General features: G+C 41.6%; 1 protein-coding gene across 6 annotated transcripts in view; it reads left to right on the top strand.

Annotated features, from left to right (window-relative positions):
• Positions 1 to 21,026, top strand: part of CDK6 (cyclin dependent kinase 6) — a 215,676-nt gene that overhangs the window by 150,932 nt on the left and 43,718 nt on the right. For all 6 annotated transcript variants that reach the window (XM_074367496.1, XM_074367501.1, XM_074367500.1 and 3 more), the window contains exon 5: positions 1,993 to 2,102. In XM_074367496.1, coding sequence (XP_074223597.1) covers positions 1,993 to 2,102 — 110 coding nt within the window. The remainder of the gene's footprint in view (positions 1 to 1,992; positions 2,103 to 21,026) is intronic.

Consider the following 21,026-nt stretch of genomic DNA (forward strand, 5'->3'; position numbering starts at 1 on the left):
CTTTCCAGACTAGAACAGTGTCAACAAAAGCATGGAGGCAGGAGCTGGAGGATATGTTTGAATAATTGAATGGTACTCAAACCTAGCCAAAAGTTAGGGTTACCTCAAGAATTTTAACCAAAAAAAAAAAGAAGGCAGAAAAAGAACTCCAAGGGCCCCACTCATGAAAATCTAATTCAGTAGAGACAAGATGAGGCCCAGAAACCTGCGTCTTTCTAAAAGCCCCCGGATGACTATGATGAGCCCGTGGTGCAGTCTTGTCTGTAGCTGAGCTGTGAGGGATATGGAAGTACTGCAGAAGATGAGGCTGCAGAGGTACATTGGAGCCAGGTGATAGCAATGAGTAAGATTGCTTTGATATTGTACGTTTGTTCATGTTCTTTTTTGTTCTTTCCATTACATTATCATTAGGTTACATTCCTCTAGTAGGTATCAATCGGATAGCCCTCGACAGAACTAGACCCCTTGTGTGAATTCCAAGCAAAACATGTTAAATGAGATGAAGAGAAGGGTATTAGAGGGATGAAGAGGAGGCTATCACCCCAAAACTTAAAACAGCAACCATGTCATTCTCACTTACAATCCTGTGAGTTGACTAGACTCAGCTAGGCAGTTCTGCTCCACGTGACGTTGGCAGGGACCACAGTCATCTGACAGGCTGAAATGCTCAAGAGGACTCACTCACAGGGCTTTCGGCTAAGAGCTCAGCAGGGGCTGTCAGTTGGAACATCTCTGTGGGCTGCTCACTGCATGGCAGCGTGGTTCCAAGAGGAAGCATCTCAAGAACAAGCTTTCAGAAAGGCCCAGGCTACCAGGCTTCTCATGACCTAGTTTTGATAGTCTCGGATGTTGCTTCCACTATATTCTATTAGTCAAGCAAGTCACTACAGCCAACTCAGACTCAGTGGAAGGTGAATTAAACTCCAACCCTTAGTGGGAGGAGTGTGTGCATATAAGGGAAAGAAGGAAATTGATAGCAACCATGGTTTTTGAGAATTGCTACTGCCGTCTTAATGCACTAAGTACTAAAGGATCAAAGTACATAAAGCAGAATTTCAAGAAATTTAGACAGACATCAACCAAAGTAGAATTAGGTAGAACAGTAAGTAATGACAAAAGGAATCTGAATAATATAAAATGCTTATATAATAGGTTCACGTATTGAATTTCTTATCTGACAGTAAAGAATATACCTTCATTTCAGACAACCACAGAATAAGCCCCTATGTACTGTTTACTTGAACTGCTATAAATGCTTATAAATCTGGCGCCTTAATGATTTGTTTTCCTCACCTCTCAACCTTGCAGAAATCATTACAGTTGTCCTTGTTTTATCTTTTGTTATTGTATATTATTATGTTTATATACACTGCTCAATATTAAAGGAGGGTCTTCCCATTTTGGAATCCCTTCCTCCGGATGACTTTTTACACACAGTATAAACAATTGGATTACACATTGTCTCTTAAGTTCTTTGTTTTTTGTTTTCTGAAAAGAGTGACATTGAAGGGGGCTTTGTTTTGATTCCCCATAGTCTCCTGATAAGAGTAGTTTTGACTCGCCCTGGGTGCTCTGGAGACTTCAGGGTCACCCTTCAGCAGGCGCTGGAATCACCTCACTTCCCAATAATGCTGATGTGGGAACTGAGCTGAAATCGTTGCCGTCACCAGTTTTCCATGTATTTTTTTTTAAAGCCCCTTAAGAAAGAATCGTTTTAAGATTAGGTGTTTTTTTTTTTTTTTAAGGCTTTGCTCTGCTTTCTGAAACTCAGTTATATTACCATCCTAGTAAGACACCCAGAGTCTGAGGTGGGAACCCAGGTTGTGGGGATGATGTAATTTCCTGACCTGTCAGTGTTGAGTCCCAGTTCTTGCTTCTATCTCAGCGTCCCCATGTGATTTGAGGAGTGTTCTGCACGAGACCCCCCGGGATGAGGCATTTGCGCCAACAGCCGTCTTCCTCCGTAACACTCAGACCCCTTTGCCGTTGCAGGTCGTCACGCTGTGGTACAGAGCTCCCGAGGTCTTGCTTCAGTCCAGCTACGCCACCCCTGTGGATCTCTGGAGTGTCGGCTGCATATTTGCAGAAATGTTTCGTAGAAAGTAAGAAACCCCTTTTGTTTCACTCCGTCTCCCTTGGAAAGAAACTTCTAGGCTTGGGTAATTTCCATGGCAGCCCAGCATTTCTGTTTCAAGCAGGATCACGGTAGCCAGATCCACTTGCCTCTGGCTCCGGGCCACTTCCAAGCCTGTCCTGAAACCGCCTTCTCAGTCCTTACAGCGTAGTGGTGTGTGTTGTAGCTTCCTGCTCTTGGAAACTCCGTTTGGAAGGGAACACTCCACTGTTCTTATGATTCATTTTGGTTTTGTTGGCGATGATAGGATGTGGTAAACATGAAGCATGGTATGGTTTTGTTTTTGTGTTTTAGTGAGGAAGCATCCTCAAGGTGGGCTTTTCCACAAGAGGAGGACCAGGGCTGTTAAGTATGTGGAAATTTTGTTGGTGGGAATGGTTGAAAAAACAGAATGTTTAGACTGAAAAGGAATAGGCAAGGAAGATGTCAGAGCTCTGTCAGAATATGTTAAATGCTGTTGTGTGGAGATGAGACATTCAGGCACTAAAGGGCATATCTAGGACCAAAGATATTAAAATTACAGAAATAAAGTTCTTTTGCTCAGAAGCGAAAATAATCCAATGATTAGAGTTATCTGAAGAGAAAATTGGGGTTCGTGAAACTAGTGCTTTCTCAGTGGATGTCCAAGAAGAGACTGGACCAACGCACGCTGGTGATGTGTTTGGCGTCATTCCTAGAGTGGGGGTGGGGTGGGCTTGATGGCCTCCAGGGCCCCCCTGATGCCAGGAGCCTGTGATCCATTTGTTTGATTTTTAGGTCACAAGAAATAGCCAAACAGTATAATAAAGACCTGCCAGGAAAATAATCCATACCTGGGTACTAAATTCAGCCTGGTCAAAATTAAACAGGGAACCTAAGCATAACCTAATCTTTCTTTGTTTTCTGTTTTTATTTCCATGGGAAATGTGAGCTGGGAAGCTAACTGAATTCCCACTGGAGATGTTATATTATTCAAAACATAGCTATATGATAGCTCACAAGAAAAAGATGTGGTCAGCCATTGCTTGTTGGCTTGTTGGCTTGTTTTAACCCAATGAAGTTTTGCACATGTGATAAATTTGGGGGCCTGTTTCTAGACCTCAGCTGATTCATCTGTAGTTCACAGGGGATGATCATGGCAAGGTGCTCGAAGTACACAGATGTTTCCTGCAGGCCTACTGTGTGCTCATTACAGGACCAAACCTCTTCCCTTGTGTTGCATTTTATTCCTCACAATAAAAGAGAACAGAGATGCAGTGGTAAATTTGTCTAACAACAAACTGCTAAAAAGTAGCAGGGGGATTACTCCAAAGGCTGTCTTGTGAGTCTGGTGTTGTTTTCCTAACACCAGAGGGAGGGAAGAGAAAAAATTACTGAATTCAACTGCAGTGTTTACCAAATAGGCTAACGTAGTGGTTTTGGAAGTGTGGTCCTTGGACTAGCAGCGTCAGCATCACTTGGGGACCTTTTTGGAAGTGCAAATTCTTGGACCCCACCACAGACCTGGATCAGGGCTGAGGCCTTCTTGGGCTGAGGCCCAGCAACCTGTGTTTTCACAAGCCCTCCAGGTGACCCTAATCCAGCCCCCAGGGTAAGGACAGAATCACCAGGAATGGGCAGGCTTTAAATATGCAACTCCCAGAACTCTCCCTTGAAATTTTGATTCAGTACTGGGCTGGGGCCTGGTGTTATTGTTTTTAAAAGTGCATCAGGTAGCTCTTTTCATCAGGCAAGTGTGGAAAACATTAGGTTAAAGGCTTATGGTGAGAACCAAGAATAATTAACTGTCAGTGTTGTAGTGTGGAAGGTTGGACTGTCGTTCCAGCTCATCCCACGAATAACTTGGTGCAGCTGAGACTTGATTAGAGAAAATCAATATTTTCTCAACTATTTATTGAAATCACATTGATGTGTCTAGAATTTTCCTCAAATGTAAAGTTTGGGGCATTCTTTTGTTACGTGGGCAGGGTGATCAGTTATTTTTCAATAGTATGAAATGTGGATACCAGCCGTAGTTGATACAACTGATCCTTTTTCTGAAAAATGTTAAAAGAAGGATGAAATTTAAGATATGTAAAGTGTTCTCTGGTAAGGAATGTGCTGTATTTTAAAATACAGGTAGTCACCAGCTATGGAACAATTGCAGCCCAAATTTTCATTTTACAGCATTAAAACATTTTCCCACTGAAGTGGTAGTATAGTTGGTAATCTAGATCCCTGTCTAGCCTACAGACTCCTATCTAATCTGGAGCATGTATGTAATATTATTCATCAAAACCTATTTTCTACTTAAAACTTTTTTTCTCTAGGGGAAAATTCATTCTGTATTCCGATGCAGGGTGACAGGAATACCCATCTCTTAACAAGGACTTAACTTACAGACACAAACCAGAGTAGCCATTAAAGCATTAGATGTTGAGGTACATTGGGTAGAGGGACTCAGTGTTGGAGGCTCAGAGAAAGACTCCTTTGACGACAGTGACAACAGTCACTTCACTCTTCTGGGAAAGTGAGATGTAGGGTAGAGACCCACTGGCTCTTCAAATGTGCACAAAAACCCCTTCTCTTGGAGTCTTGCACAGAAGGAGTAAATTGAGAAATAATTGTCTGGAGAGCGGATGCAATATCAAAATCCAGGCCCGTGTGCCTTTAAGGCTGAAGGAGAATGAATCCATCTGGGCCTCCCACACACCCTTCCCAGGGCGGGTGCCCTGTCTCCTAGGTAGTTCCTGCCAGCTTGGCTGTGACCTTGAAAACGGCCATGGGATCTGACCCTTGTTCCTGCTTGGTTCACATTTGGTATTTCCTGTGATAACACCCAGATATCTGAATGTGCGTGCTTCTTACTTATTTCAGCTGAGTTCTAGGGTCCAGCCACCGGCTTGACTCCTGATTCACTGGACCTCTTGAAGTGTCCAGCTGAGAATTCACAAGCCGTGGATTCTGGAAGCAGACTCCCTCATTACCCTAGGCTAACCTGGCACGTGTCCACCCTGGGCTCCTCCTAGTTGCTGTGCAGTAGCTCCCAGATTTTGTCATCTCTTTTAACACTTTGATGGTCTTTACTGTATTCCTATCATAACTATACTTACTTAATTTTTTACTATCTTAAATCAGTTTACTTTTTTATTTAACCTCATCCTAAGCAAAAATATATAACATCAGAGATTTGATGAGCCAGTTATTTATTTGTCAAGTATACACCAAACTATAAATGAAACCCTTAAAATGAAGAAACTTAGTCCATGTTCAGCCCCTGAAGTCATCTCCTGTGTCACGTGTGGTATATGTCACATGTTGGAAACAGGTGTTTCATTCTAGTCTACAAATAACTTCTTGAGTGGCTACCATATGCAAGGCCCTTTTGGAGAGGGATAACTTACAGTGGAACTGAGGTGTAATGGAGGCATTGCATGCACAATGAGCCAGTTAACCAGGGCTTGGGGTAAATGGTGTGAAGTTAGACTTCTGTGAATGGGTTTAAGAAGAAGAGAATCTCCAGAAAGGAGGGAGGTTTCTCAGTAGAGAGCTAGGTGTCAAGGGGTCGTCCGAGGTCATGTCTTAGTTGTTTATACAAGACCATTGAGGAATCACCATTTATGCATCAGCAAGGCTCACCATCTTCCGTAACCTAGGGAGAAAAAAGGAAGCAGAAGGAGTTAACACTTGTCCGTCATGTGACGGCCCCAGGGCTGGGTCCTTCACCTGCGTTATCTCACTGACCCTGCATTCTGAGGACTGTTCTCCAGTTTCTAATGTATGAACTAGAGCTTTCCACAAGGAGCGTAAATATCTTGTCCACGGGCACACAGCTCTTAAATAGCGAGCCAAATTTGAACCCAGGTCCATCTCACTCTGTAACCTTTCATTCTTTCACCCTGCCATGTTTCTGTGCTGGCTTTGGTTTTACCTACTAGGCCATACTTTTTTCTGGAATGTTTTATGCATTATCACAATGTAGCAGCAATAATATTTAAGGAGGTCAAGAAGCAAACCACAAGTTTAATAGCTTTGATTTCCAGTCTCTCCTGTAGGGAAAGGCTGACCAATTTTCTGTGGTATTATTAAGGGTGCATGCCTTCTATTCTAAAAGGGAATACCTAGGAAATACGAACTCAGTAAAAAGAATCTTCCGGCAGATGGTTGACAAAGAGCCAGAGAGTTTAAATACCATCTGTCATTATTATCTGGGTTTAATAATTGCCACGCTGACCTCCAATAGCATTCTACAAAAATGGATAAGAACTGGATCTTTTATCTTCCTCCTTTAATTCTTTGTCGATGACTAATCCATCTTTACTCTACACTGAGTTATATTTTAATACTAAAAAAAGTATGAATTTGGTCAGGAGACAGCTAGCCAGATTGAAGGATGGGATAAGATATGAAGGGAGGGATGGACAGATGGACAAGATAGATTGATTTTTGACTTCATGGCAAAATAAACTCGACAGTTGTTAACTCTCCACATATCTATCCTGTGATCCTGGTCAGAACTATTGTCTGTGGTTTGAAAGTTACAGGGTTTTCCAAGTTACGGCAAAGTCAGAAAAAGAAAACGCGCATTTAAAAAATAAAACATGCTACTGATTCTTTGAATATAGAGATTGTGGTAAACAGATAGTAATTCTTAGAAGTTTTGAGTTGCCAGCTCTGATGATCCCCAGCTAAGAAATGCCGGATGCCTCCAAGAAGAACATTACAAATACAGTCACTGTTAGAAGGAAACACACAAGGCTTCATGGTCACACTCCCCCTTGTATGGTGGCCTCTCTAGGCGTGCCGTCATTGATTTCTATGAATTAAACACCCAGTCACTGAGAAACTGACAGTGAAACTGTCCTTTGTGGCTGAGTGGTCTGTGAGCAGTTATCTTTAAAATGTCACTGAGTGCCTTGCAGCTGTCCCATTGGTTACTGTGTTGGTATTTCCCCATATTTGCGTGCTCTCCTTAGTGACATCAGGGAAATAAGACCCTTGACCAGAATAGAGCTGAACCCCAAGGCACCAGAAGGCAAGCCCCTAGCCTATGAGAGGAAACCCATCACCTCAGGTTAGGTAAGCACATGCCTGTGGAAACCACGGCACTCTCTGGACCTTCAGATTTCTTGTCTCTTCTTGGACATTTTCTTGGGCCTTTTTTATTTCTCTAGAGAACCAACCAAATGGGAGAAACTCCAAAGGAGCATTGTATTGAGTGAGGAAATACCCAAGATGGTACCCAGGAAGAGAGCTGTTCCTGGTTGAGTAATGCCTGCGAGGTAGTTCTAAGTAAAAACACATGAGTGCTTTTTTAATGGGATCAGTGCTGACTTTTCTTATTCTTGATGTGTATCTTGCTTTAACATGAACTTTTCTTAATGTGCTTGTTTTCACGGTGTGTACTGGGAGGCCACCATCAGGCCTGGACTTTCCCAGTTGGGCCGGTCTTCAGCCCTCCAGCTTTGCTTCTCCAGTGTGGCACCCTCGGTCTGCCTGCTATTTGTGGACTTCCGATAAATTGATCTTCCTATTGTTACCCTTTTTCAAAAACTTGTTAAAACTGGTGTAGTGTCCTTGGTCCTCAAGACCTTCTGAAGAAGCCCCAACTTTATTCTGGCTGTCACACATCTTATCCTCCAAGATATAATTATAAGTGAGTGAAAGGGACTTTCCTTTTGGCCCCAAAACATGCCTTAAGGTTCTCCTCATTAGAATCCATGCACTTATTTTACCTTGGGTGCCCACCTGCTTTGTCTCATCTTCCAAAGCTAAACCTAGAGCTGTCTCTTCAGGGAAGAGACCAGCCTCACCACCACCCTCCACCTCAGCAGCAACTCCGCGTTCTGCGTAAACCTGCTCCGCAGCACCTTCCTTCGCCACGTTCCATCTGTGCACACGCATTGTCCTTCGCAGCTGCAATCGCAACGTGACACAGAGCACTGTTCTTCCTGGGGGACCAGGCACCTGAGTCTTTTCCAGCCCTGCCTCTGCCAGCTCTGTGACCGAAGGCCAGCCATAGCCCTCTGGAGCTTAATGTCTTTATCTGTAAAGTGAAGAGGCCAGGAGAGACTTAATATCCCCTCCTTTGCGTAGTCCAGGAGTGCCCAGCTCTTCTTGTCCCCATGCTCAGCTTTATTCAGAGCAGCCTGATTTCATCTTTTTTATATACTGGGCTTCTGAGATTTAAAAGGGTTTAAAAATATGGGAGTAGTGGGGAGGGTATAGTTCAGTGGTAGAGTGTATGCCTAGCAAGCATAGGGTCCTGGGTTCAATCCCCAGTGCCTCCATTAAAAAATAACTGAAACTTAATTATCTTCCCCCACCCACCCCACCCCCTGGCAAAAAAAAAGTATACAGTGCTGTATGTCAATTATATCTCAATAAAAGTGGGAGGAAAAAAAATTTTTTTAAAACTTGGGAGTAGATAATGTCCAAGACTGACTCCAATTCTGATATTCTTTGCTTTGGGGTAGAACCACAGCTTGGTCATTTCTGGAACTCATCATGTCTAGCACCGCTCACACTGTTGACACAGATTATTACATTACACATCCTTGTGATGGTCCTGAGCACTTGACATACATGATTTAATGTAATCCTCCCAAGTGACTTGCCCCAGGATCCCACATCTGAGGGTAACAGTATAACAACTGGTGGGTGGGCGTGGGTGTGTGTACATGCCGTCTTCTCTATCCTGCTGTTCCTTTTTTCCATACATTTAAATATATAGATATATTCCATGTGGAATATCTAATAAGGGCTAAGCCAGCTCTGTCCAATAGAAAATAGAATGTGAACTATAAGTGTCATTTTAAATTCTCTAGCAGCCACATTAAAAGATGTGAAAAGAAAAAGGTATAATTAATTTTAGTAGTATATTTTATTTAACAGAGTATATCCAAAATACTATCATTTCAATAGGGAATGAATATAAAAAATATGAATCACATACTATATTCTTTTTCAATACTAAGTCTTCAGACCCCAGTGTGTATTTCATGCTTACAGCACATCTCAGTTCGGACCAGCCACATTTCAAGTGCTCAGTAGACATATGTACCATACTGGACAGCGTAGGTCTAAACCATCGAATCAAACGATACAGGAGAAACAGACAACTCTCCGTTTATCAGGAAGGGGAGAAAAAAACAAGTCAGTGCCCTTCTACCCCCAGGCGTATTGATTTCTCAGTCTTCTATTCCCTATGTCATCTTTTCTAGTTTGGGTGGAGGCTGTAGAAGTTGAGGTCCTTGATGTAAAACCAGCAGAGCTGAGGTTGAAGCAGCTGCTTGGCCTTTGTCCCTGAATCAGTGGTGCTTGGGCGCCAATCTGCAAACGTCGTGTTTGTCAGCCCTGGCAGATCTTCCCTGATGTGCCGTCTTTAACAGTTGCACCTGGGAACCTCGCGGCCTCCGCGATCTCTCATTCCACACGCCGCTTTCAGAAACAGGAATTGTCAAGGGAAGGAACAACTTTGGAGATGCCAGTTAGCTTTGTTTTCTTTAACCACAATTTAAAATAGGCTGGTAGCAAAAATGCCAAATGGTACAGAAGTATAAAAAGTGAAATCATCTTTCCTATACTCCCATCCAAAATCCGCTTACCAAAGATAACCCCTTGGGTATACCTCCAGGTCTTCCTTACTGCAAATTCGAAAGTATATGTTTACACTATGTACACACACACACACATCTCTCCATTTCCCTCACAGAAATGGGCTTACACTATGCACTGTACTCTTTTGTGCATTGCCTTATTCATTTTATTGTATTATGATACATTATGTCAGTTCATAGAGACCTAACTCATTTTTAAACTGCTGAATAACTGTCAGCTCATTTGTTGCATAATTTAATTTCCCACTGATGGACATTTAGGAGTTGATTGGTTGGTTTTGGTCTTATTACAAACAATATTACAGTAAAATCCTTCTGCTTATTTTGTGGAACATTTGTCCAAGTATTTCTGTATGGTAAATTCCAGAGTGAAATTATAGGGTCAGATAACACGCATATTTAAAATTCTGCTAGCTAAACCAAATTACCCTCCAGCAAGCTTCAAGTAAACTCTGTTTTTACCTTAAGGTAGGAAGTAGGATTGAGATTATTCTTGAAGATTAAGAAAGCTTGTCACGCCTGGGGGTGGGGGGCGGGGGGGAGAAAGCTTATCAAAAGTAAAACAAGACCACAGACTCTTTCCTAAGCCTGGGCTACCTCCTACCTCTTCTACCCGTATTTTAAAATAATATCAAGAAGAAAACGTAAGTGAATATGGTAATTTTAGAAAAGCTGTTAGGTTGGTTTGAAGCATAAGAGACCTCTTTCAACTGTAAAATTAACTGTGGGTTTCCTTTTTATCAGTTGTGTAGTGATAGGGAAGGAATCAACCTCATTTTGTCAGTTAAAAAAAAATTATCTTAAGATAAAGTCCCAGGCAGATTTTCAGACTAGTTTTTTCCAGAGGACAGACAGCTTGAAGATCATTCTGCAAGCTGTAATACATAGGCTGGGAGGATAATGTGTACTGAGTTCTGACCTTCGTTCTAGGCAGGATGTAGAGCCTGGGCCGTCTCTTCCTCCTAGTCTTCTCAGCCACCAGACCTCATGCAGCCTTACTTCAGCTTTTGCCTTCTGGGTCTACTCATTGGAATAACTCTGGAGGCCCCTGCATCAGCCCCTTTCTCTAAATAGGAGAAGAATCAGACTAATAGTCTCAGTTCTACCTTGGACATAAAGTCTCAGGTCTTCCTGGTCACATCCTTCAACTGTTGATTTGGATAAAACATATTTAATTTGAGGCAAGAAGCCACCCATTTTTTTAAATTTTAAAATACTGGCAGAGAAAGTAGCTGTTTTATACATTGAAACCCAAGTCTTACCAGGCTAACCTCTACTCAGTCAGAGGCAAACTTTTCGTCTTTGTCTCCTGGCTCTTATGAACGTGAGTTGCTTCCCAGCCCCACAAAGTAAAAAGTACCAGGCTTGCGCAAAATTATTTTAGCTGGAGCTTGGAGCTTGGATCTGAGTTGAGTCTGGTCTTGGTAATGCCTTCAAAGCATTATGTGACATGACATTTGTTGCTTTATAAGAGCCATGCAGATTTACTGGACAAGACAGTAGATACAGTGAGTAGTACAGGGCATTTCAGATAAATTAAATTTATGTGATTGTATTATATGCCTAAATAATCTTCCACACCGTAGTACTAAGGCGCTAAATTACAGCAAATGGTAAGGTGTGACAGAATATTCTGCTTGGTCTTGTCACATCATGGTAGGTCATAGTGACAATCTGTCAGCAAGTCCCTGTGACCACTGCTGTGGGCTCTGTGTCTTTCTGATACCCATGCTCCATGGTTTTGCTCTGTGTTTCTTTCTCCTCCCATCTGGTCTTCCCATGGTGGCTGGAGGAGCTAATGTCTGATTAGACCCAGCGCTTGGCCTGAGGAGCATTGAGCATTTACTTATAAAAGTACAAGTTATTACCTAGTTATCTTTCTTTCCCTCCTTTCATCTTTTTTTTTTTTTTTTACCCTTTACCCTTCCTCCAGACTTCTCTCCTCCCCTCTTTCCTCACTTCCCTTTCTCTCCCCCACTGTCCCTCTGGCACTCTCTCCCTCTCTTCCTTCCAGTTTAACTGTGGGAAATACAGAGCATTCAGCATGGCCTCTCATATCTACCTTCTGATAATACATGGTAGTATTGAGTTTCTGATTTACTGCTCCAGTTTTTCTGGCTAAATTAAATTTTCAGGGATCAAGATTTACTCAGATATAGGCTTAAGAGCTGTTGGCTACTCAAGGGTGTTGTGTGTGTGTGTGTGTGTGTGTGTGTGAGTGTGTATGCACTTTAATAAAACCAGTAATCTGGTTAAGATATTTCTGAGTCTTCTTGGTTTCTTATAAACATTCTACAAAGTCTTAATATGAGAAAGAAAGATGTGACAGAGACAGCTATAGACATGTGGGCTGTATTTACTTGCAAATTGAAATATTGCAAGGGACAATTCAAAAATGGCAGGTTTCCATGGAAACTAGATTTTACTCTGGGCTGAATTAGACCCTACCAGCTCTTCTGTTATCACTGGCATGGTTAAAGGTTGCTGGACACTCTCAGTCCAGAACCTGGGAGAAGTTCCAAAACTCTGGAAGTCAGGCATCCAGGAGCCTGCCAGATGTGTCTGTGCTATGTTGTCCAACTGTTTAATTGGTAATAATTTTATGTACTAATCTTTCAATATTAAGAAGCAATTTGGAAGACAATTGCTATGTCCATTTTGCTGGTCAGAGTCATATTGAATTCTCCAGGTATCCGCATGCAATAAAAGTTAATTTCAAAGACACTCAGGTAAGTGGTCTACAGCCCCAATTAAAATTGGCACTGAACAGAATACTTAGACATTTCTCATTTTTCTCTAGACTAGTACCTTTTTTACACATTGCATATGAGCAGCTTCTTGTTATATGACCTCTGAGCCCTGATCAATTAGAAGTCATTAAAAATTTTAGGAGCTTTTACTTTAAAATGATACCTACTGCTCACCCCACCTCCTGTTTCTTACTGAAAAGACAGAAACATCCAACACTCAAAATTAAGACTAGCAATGAAATAATTATCAAAATTATTTGGAAGAATTCCCATTTAGCCAGCACTAGATTAAAAAACCCATTTGGTGACTCAGGTATGTTATGTGCACCTGGAAACAGACAGACCTTTTTTCTCCCTCCTTCATTCCCTGTTTCAGAAACACAGAGTTGATTTCAGTTAAAAAAAAAAAAAAAAAAGGGTCAACTGTTCCCACCAGTTACCCTTTTGAGATCTATCTCCACAGTGGTGTTGACTCTCTGCCGCCAGTATTCTACCTCTGTCTCTTTCAGGTATGAGTACAAATACCAGAGAAACATACGTGCAAAAAAAGGGATGGGGGAGTGAGAAGAATGGCATATTTAGTAGGCAGAGACAGAGACATGAAAGCAGTAGTAGGTGAAACATGGGGGAAATTGATCTCAGAGCCACTGAGAGACCATTCAGTGCTCACAGAATGAGTCAAAGTAATGTCTCCATTTTGTTGACTACACATTGTCTGGATAGATTACCCCTCTTAGAAGAATGAGAAAAACGAAAAGAATAAAATTCTTATGACTTTTGAAAAAAATACTACCAAGCAAGGCAAGTAACATTATCCAGAAGCCTAAATAATTAATAATAATAATAATAATAATAATAATAATAATAATAATAATAATAATAATAATAATAATATAAAACTCTAGAAACAAGCAAAATCAGAGGAAATTTCTAAAAATCAGGAGAGTAACTCAAAAGAATGCTAGAAGACATTCTGTCTAAAACAGAAACAAAAGGCAGCCAGTATGAGCATTCTGAAATGCAAAAGCAGCAAACTGAGATGGAAAGGGAGAGACGTAAAATGTGAAATTGTAAGGAATCAAGGACAGTGGCACAATTGAAATCCAAGAGGAGGGAGTAAAAAGTAGAACGAATACTGTAGGAAATTGAATCCTTGCTGTGAAGGACAGTATTGAGAAGTTCTCACAGAATACTGATGAAAAGAACAAAAGGCTTTAAGTGATAATAAAAGAGCAAATATGAGGACTAGAGAATGGAAATCTGGTGTAAGAAATCGATGGTCTTGAAATGCAGTAATCAGAAACATAAACTGAGACGTGACTTGAGTGTGTGGATTAAAACGTCTCACAGAATTTGGAGGAAATCATTGAAAGAGCAACACCAGTGGTTGGGATGCTCAGGACAGTGGGTACAGAAAATTCAACTTAGATCAGCAAAAGAATAAGGAATGCGTTAGCTTACAGAAACGGTGATTCCAGAGTTGAGTGAGCTTCAGGGTCGGCTTCATCCAGAAGCTGCAGCTCCATTTCTCTGAGGCCCTTTCCTGTGTTTTGGCACCTTTGAAGACTGTCTTCCCTCATGGCAAAGTGGTTATGGTAGTTGCAGGTTTCATAGCTGCACACTAGACCACTTGGACAAAGAACATATTCCTTTGTACCAGGGTTTCAAGCAAGAGTGCTGAAATTCATCCCCAGAACTGCTGATGACATATGCCTACACTTGAACCAGGGACTGAGACCAGAGAGATGGAATCTGCTGATCGGATAGGCAGTAGTCTGAAGACCATGAGGCTCTGTTACTAGGGGCAAGGGGAAGGTGGATACTGGGGAGGCAACCCGTGGACTCCACTGCAGAAACAGACACAAAGCACATCCTGGCATGTGTCTGAATTGCATGGAGAAAGAAAAAAGCCTGTGAAGACCAAATAAATGTATTTGAAAAAATACAAAAAAGAAGGAAAATCAGGCTGGCCTCAGACTTCTCTTTTATTTAACTAAAAGCCAGAGGAGAATAGAGAACTATCTAGATTTGAGGGGGAAAGTCTGTGACACAAGAACTTTCTTCTCAGGTGAGTTGTCCCAAGTGTGTGAAGGCAACAAAAAGGTTCCAATGTGTAAGGATTCAGTTACTGTTTGTTTATTAAATACCATTTGGGTGTCCTTGAGTTGACTGAGAGGGATATCAGAATTAATGCATCAGGAATGGGTGGCCATTCTTGACGAAAGAACTGGTGGGATTTCCTGAGGGATTCTGTCGACACTCAGCTCTTCACAGAAGTTCTGAGAACTGTGACTTCAGTAGCCCTCACCTGTTTGTGCTGGCCATACTAATGACCCCATAGGAATGTGGTTGGGCCAGTGTATTTTTTCACAACGGCATCTGGATGAAACTTAAAAGCAAGTAATTTCATTATTAATTAATAGTCCTTATTATGAGAATAGCCCTGTAATTGGACTTCAGAAATTCCCCTGAAAAAGCTTCAGGCAGAGTGTACCATCAGATTTAAAAGTCTAATTAAATGGGACTAAAATTATGTTTCATTTTAGCCCACCTATGGCTAGAAAGAAATGGTTTCTAAAGACCTTCAAGAAATAGAGAGGAGTAGGTCAAAGTTTAAAAAAAAAACAAAGAAGAAGAAAACACTAAAGATGAAATAAAAAGGAGATGAATGGGATAAGAAACAATTATAAAGGTGTAAAATGGAGTAGCCAAATTACAGTCCCCTTAGGAGGCACAAAGAGCAGAATTGACTCTTAGGAGAATTGAGGAAATGATGCAAAAGGCAAATCTGGTTAAACTTTCAAGTGGGTGGCATGTTCCTTCTAATATAATTTCTTACATCTTCCCATTTTTCTTTAACACTGAATTTTTCTGTGTAAAGGTTATCTATATTAAACAAAAACTGGAATTGATCAAAACGTTCAACATGAGTGGAACTGCTTAATAAACAACCACGTTTCTATACAATTTATAAAGGGTGTTGGAATACGAAAATGTGTATGCTGTGGGGTTCCTGGAAGCCAGCTCTCATGTTATTGAGATGCCTCAATGTTGTTAATATTACTGCATCCCTTACTCATTGTTAAAATGTTGACATGCTTCCATTTTTACCCATTGGTCAAAGGTCCACTGCCCAGAGTACCCCCAGTTCCCTAGGTGCCCCTGCCTCTCTCCTAAGATCCCCAGGGCCTCCCTAGGAGCCAACTGCAGGGTTACTAGCTGACGTTTCAGGGTTATCCAGAATTCTGCTCCAGCCTTTCATGTTTAAAAAAAATTTTTTTTTTAGTATTATCTCAGGCTATGGAGATGATATCCATTTGCAGTAATCCCTGTATTATCTTTAAGTCCCCTGAAGTCATCCTGTGCTCTGGCAGGCATTTCTTCCAGCTGCTATTTGCTCATCTAAGGGAGATCATTTTTCTTTTTCTATCAAAGACCTTCCACCAGTCCCCAACTGGCTGCTGATTTTTATCCCGCTTCCCAGGCCTTAAAGCCTTCTGGAAATGGGTTAAAACTAGGAATTTAATATCTAGCAGTGAAATTCTTCCATTGTTTGTTTTTGGTTTGGGGTTTTTTTGAGGCATAATAATTCGCCTCTGTTAGCCACGTTGGCACAGAAAGGTTCACCCAAAGTGGTACCCAGAATGGCCCCTAAATGTGTCTGAATATGCCCCTAATTTATTTTGTTATAATGGCAAAAGGGATTTTGCAGATGTGACTAAGGTTATGAACCTTAAAATAGATTATTCTGCATTATCTGGGTGGGCCCAGTCTAATCATATGAGCTCTTTAAAAGAGAGAACTTTCTCAGGCTGGAGGCAAAAGAGATGGGGCAGAAGGGGAAGTCAGAGAGATTCCAAGTGTGAGAAGGATTTGACCCACTGTTGCAGCCTCTGAGATACAGGGGCCACGTTAGAACTGGAGAGGGGCCTCTGGGAGCTAAGGATGACCCTGCTGACAGCCAGCAAGAAAACAGGCACCTCAGTAAAACAACCACATGGGACTGGATTTGGCCAACAACCCACATGAGATGGGAAGCACATTCGTCCCCAGAACCTCCAGAAAGGATCACAGCCCTGACATCACCTTGACTTCAGCTTTGTAAGATTCTAAAGAGAACCAGTTGAGGCGTACGTACCTGGACGTTTGCTCTACACCTGTGAGATAAATCCTGGGTGTTGTTTTAAGCCACTGAATTTGTCGTGATTTGTTACAGCAGCAGTAGGAAACTAACCCACCAACATATAAAGTACTAGCAACACAACAGAAACAAAACCCCAACAGGACAGGATGCGGTGCAGTGGCATCAACAGTGAACACTGCAGAACACACGACTCAGAACAGCTGGGGAAGTGCTTTCTGACTGGGAGTGTCTACGCAGTGAGCCACACCAGTTCTGAAGGCCAAGAGGATCCACAGGGAGTTTGCGCTCAGCACTGGACTAAGTGTACAAAGGGTTGGGTGTTTGGGGGGAAAACACGAATATATATATATACATATATATATATATGTGTATATATATATGATTTTTTGTAAGAAAGGTGTCCAGAGACGAACTGTTTTAACAAAGTGGCCTTGCACAGTGCTGTGATTCAGAGAGGGTGAGTATATTCATAGCTTCTTGTTTGTTTACTGAAAGTTACTGTCATGTACAGTAAGAGATTGGTGAGAAGAATAAATTAGGCAGAGGGGAGATTGTTTTGACAACGGGTACATGCTGTCCCATTTGTGTTTTATCTCTGTACAACTGTAAAACTTTGACAAGTTTTTCAAAGTGTGTTAGCACAGTTCTGGGTGTTACTTTATGGTCCCTAAGCACTAAAGGCTCCTTATATAAGGCTTCAAACCTGACTCGAAGGTAACAGTGAGCTACTTTGTGATATGCATTACACTGGTGATACGGAAGTTTGCTAATGTGCGCTGTAATTCCAAAGGTAGTGGAGGGTAGGGGTTGACACTTGGGAGCCGGACTGCCTGAGCGTAAACTCCAGCTCTTTCACTTCCTAGCTGGGTCATTTTGGGCCAGTTACTTAACTTCCCTGTGCCTCTGTTTCCTTTTCTGTGAAAATGAATAGTAAGAGTACCACTCTCCTAATTGATTGTGAGAATTCAATGTTAAGTGCCCAAAGTAACGCCTCGCACATTGATTGGCAGCAATAAAGGTTAGCTATAATTATGATTGTTGTGCTTTCCTGAAACATGGAAATATTCCTGAAATTGGGGCTTTCTGACTCCTTAGATCCAGGAAATAACTGAGCCCAAGATCCCCTAAATGCAGATGACCCTACCCGTCCTGTATCGGCTAGCCAAAGCAGGAAACCCCGTTAATTGGCATCTTTTTCTGTCCCTGCTTCACTGTTATTTTCCACTTCAAATTAGTGGGGCTTTATAGGTAATGTGGCTTGACAGCAGTATATTCCTGACCAGGTAAATCTTCATTATTTAAACACCTTACAAGAGCATTTTCTATCTGGTGTTTCATGGACTGGTGTTTCATAAGATGAGATAATAGGCATGCTGTGAAGTGGGAGGATAATATGAAAAATAACTTGGGAAATGCTAGGCTTAAAAAAGGTTTCCTGACTCAGGACTTATCAGAGCCCTTACTATCAATGTGAATTTTGAATGTCCAAGGGTATATAGTGCGTTGCTTCCCAAAAATATTTGACCGTGGAACATATTTTTCAAGATATGCCTCTTAGAATTTCCTGGAAGTGTTCTGTACATTGAGTTTGGGAAACAAGTGCCCCGAAATATGAGCATATTTTACCAAGATTATTTAATATTTCCAAATTAAGGTTTTTATGGATTGTAGCTTGTTCTAGAGGAGATTTTACAGTTACGGGTCCCAAGTGTATGTGTCTATGTATGTATATCCAATTTAGGTAAAGCAAGGGAGAGTCTAATTCTTACTTTGTAGTTTAAAAACAGCCCTGGCTAGGTCAGATTAGTGACCTTTTCCCCAATAGTTCTTCTCTGAGATAGATAATGAAGAGCTTGTAGAAGGACATGGTTCTCCACCTGGCAAAGACTGAGTCATCAAATAGGTATTGAATTGGGCAGTCCAGGTCTGCCATTCATAAATTTAGTGAGGCCTTTTTTAAAATAGTTTGTATTTTCAGCCAGCACCATTTATTGAGATGGTAACTTCTGTAAGTCAAGTACCCTCCTTTCTTTTGTTCTAAACTTAACCTCTCCCAAATGTTAGGGGTTGATTCCTTGATTTGATATTTAAGATTAGTGAACACGATCAGGTTTCCTCTTGTTGATTTTATAGACTTCAGGCTTATCCCTTTCTTGGTGTTTTCCTTTCTAAACTAAAAAAGTCCTCATTTTCTGGTCTGTCGGTTGACTGATGTCAAGAACTGTAAAGGATCTGAGATTTTTCATGACTTGCAAGCTAACAAATTGGCCTGCCACAGTTTCATGGATGCTGGCAAAAGACACAAGACTCCCGGGTTAGAGAAAAGGGAGGCTTTATTACTCACTGCAATAGCAGTAGCTAATTACATATTGATTATAGTTTCTGGTTTAAAACCTGTTTGTCCCGTCACTCATGAAACTCTGGACCATCTCTATTTTGCTCACCACCATATACCTAATATTTAACAGAGCGTGGCATAAAGTGGGCACCGAGTAAATAAATAATGAATGAATGAACATATTACAGCCTATCTAGCTCAGAACCCATCATTCTGAGTAGCTTGACATAAAATGGACCAAACGCATTATTTGGTCCATGCCTTCCTCAAAACAGTTTTGCCACATTTCTTTCCAGTCACACAATCCCCAAAATTTACCTCAGTGAAGTTTAATTGCTTTTTATTTTATATTCCCAGAAAGCACTTAAATGTTAATTTAGAGATGTTACATCATTTTACTAATTGAAATGATTTAAACATTATTAAATAGATACTAGTCCTAGCATTGTTCCTTTGGGTAATTCAGATGTTTACAGTTAACCCACTTGCATCATAAGGAAATGAAACTTAACTGACAACAAGGACTCTTGAGGTTTTTCAAATATTCTTTGAAAAACTAGGTGGTTAAGATTATTCTGGACACTGTGGGAGATAGCAAAGAAAGAAAGACCACTTCTCACTTATACATACCAAGGTCTGTGCCCAGGACCTCCAAGAGGTTAGAGTCTATTTGAGCACATGAGAAAAATGGACATGACGTGTTAGCATGAAATAACAGTAAGCAAGCAGTATTAGACTCTTGGCATGTGTACGTGCTAAGCTACATGGTACAGATTTAAATACTACAAGAGCTTAAAAAAGTTCAATATTACCCTGAACTGGACTAGAATAATAGAGACTTTATGAAGCTAGTTCTGAGCTGAATTTTGGAGCTCTTAGATTGGATCTTTAACAATAACTTTGTTAGGCCAGCCACAGAAATAGCCATGTATTCTTGGAAAAGCAAGACCAGGCTGGAGTGGGAAATGTCAAATGGGAAATAATGTCGTTTATGCATAATCACCAGTGGACTCTTAAGAACTGCACACGGGCTTTATGACTCCTGTTCCATTCGGTTTAACAGTGCATGGCGATGAACACACACCTTTGGACAAATACAGCTGGGGTGAGTGGGGCCAAAAGACGGAGCTCTTCTAAGGAGTATGCCCGAAGTAAATAAGGTCTGGAGGGAAAGCTTGGAAGGTCATCCAGTGTACTCATAAATTCCAGCTATTACCAGAGATGAAAGGGAAGTGAGAGCACGAAGAACAATAGGAAAGAGTGTTCCCCAGTCCCCAATAACGGCCTGTTTACAGTAGGGGAGGAGCAGCAGGGCTGCCCAGATGGCAGAGCCAAAGTTAGAATGACGCTTCCTTGCCCTAAGACCTCTTTAGGAAATCCTGTTTGTGACGGTGGCTTCACTGCAAAGTAATCAGGAGTTCTCCCCGTGTTATAGAAGCTGCCTTCTAAAGCCATGAACAACCAGAGTTTCTGGTGAGTTTGAAATCTTATTGTCATGTGCACTCAGCAAGATAGAAACTGTATATCAGGTGAGGCTTGGGTCAGACCTTATTTTGCAAGCCTTTACTTATCTTTCTTGTGCCACCAAAATGCTGGTAACACAATAGCTTAACAACAAGATAAGCCTCATCTTTTTTTCCTGTTTGGGTATGTTAGGGAGTGATGGTTTTGATGGCCTTTTAAAAGCAGGAAAGGGCAAAGCCCCATGATGCCATTTCTTTGGCATTGCATTACTTCATTAGAAGTATCTTGAAAGCCTGGGAAATGCAGCTTAAGATGGATGAGAGCTGTTTGAAAACAACCTCGATTCCAAACCGGATTAACCAGAAGGTCCTTCCCCGAAGAGATCCACTTTAACATCCACACTTGGGGTCTGCCCTTTTCTTCTCTTCTTTCCACCACTCGAGTGCTTTTGGACACAGGGGTGGACAATTTGCTTTCCATGCCAAGCCTCATGAAATGAGATTTGTCTTGCCTCGCAGACAGGTGGCCAAGCTGTCACGGAGCAGGCTCTGCCCGGCTGCCGGCCTCTCTGGATACGCGGCGCGGTGACGGCGCAGCGCCAGGCCACGTATCTGACCCT

This window comes from Camelus bactrianus, chromosome 7 (assembly GCF_048773025.1).
Source record: "Camelus bactrianus isolate YW-2024 breed Bactrian camel chromosome 7, ASM4877302v1, whole genome shotgun sequence".
In the NCBI taxonomy this organism is placed as follows: Eukaryota; Metazoa; Chordata; class Mammalia; order Artiodactyla; family Camelidae; genus Camelus; species Camelus bactrianus.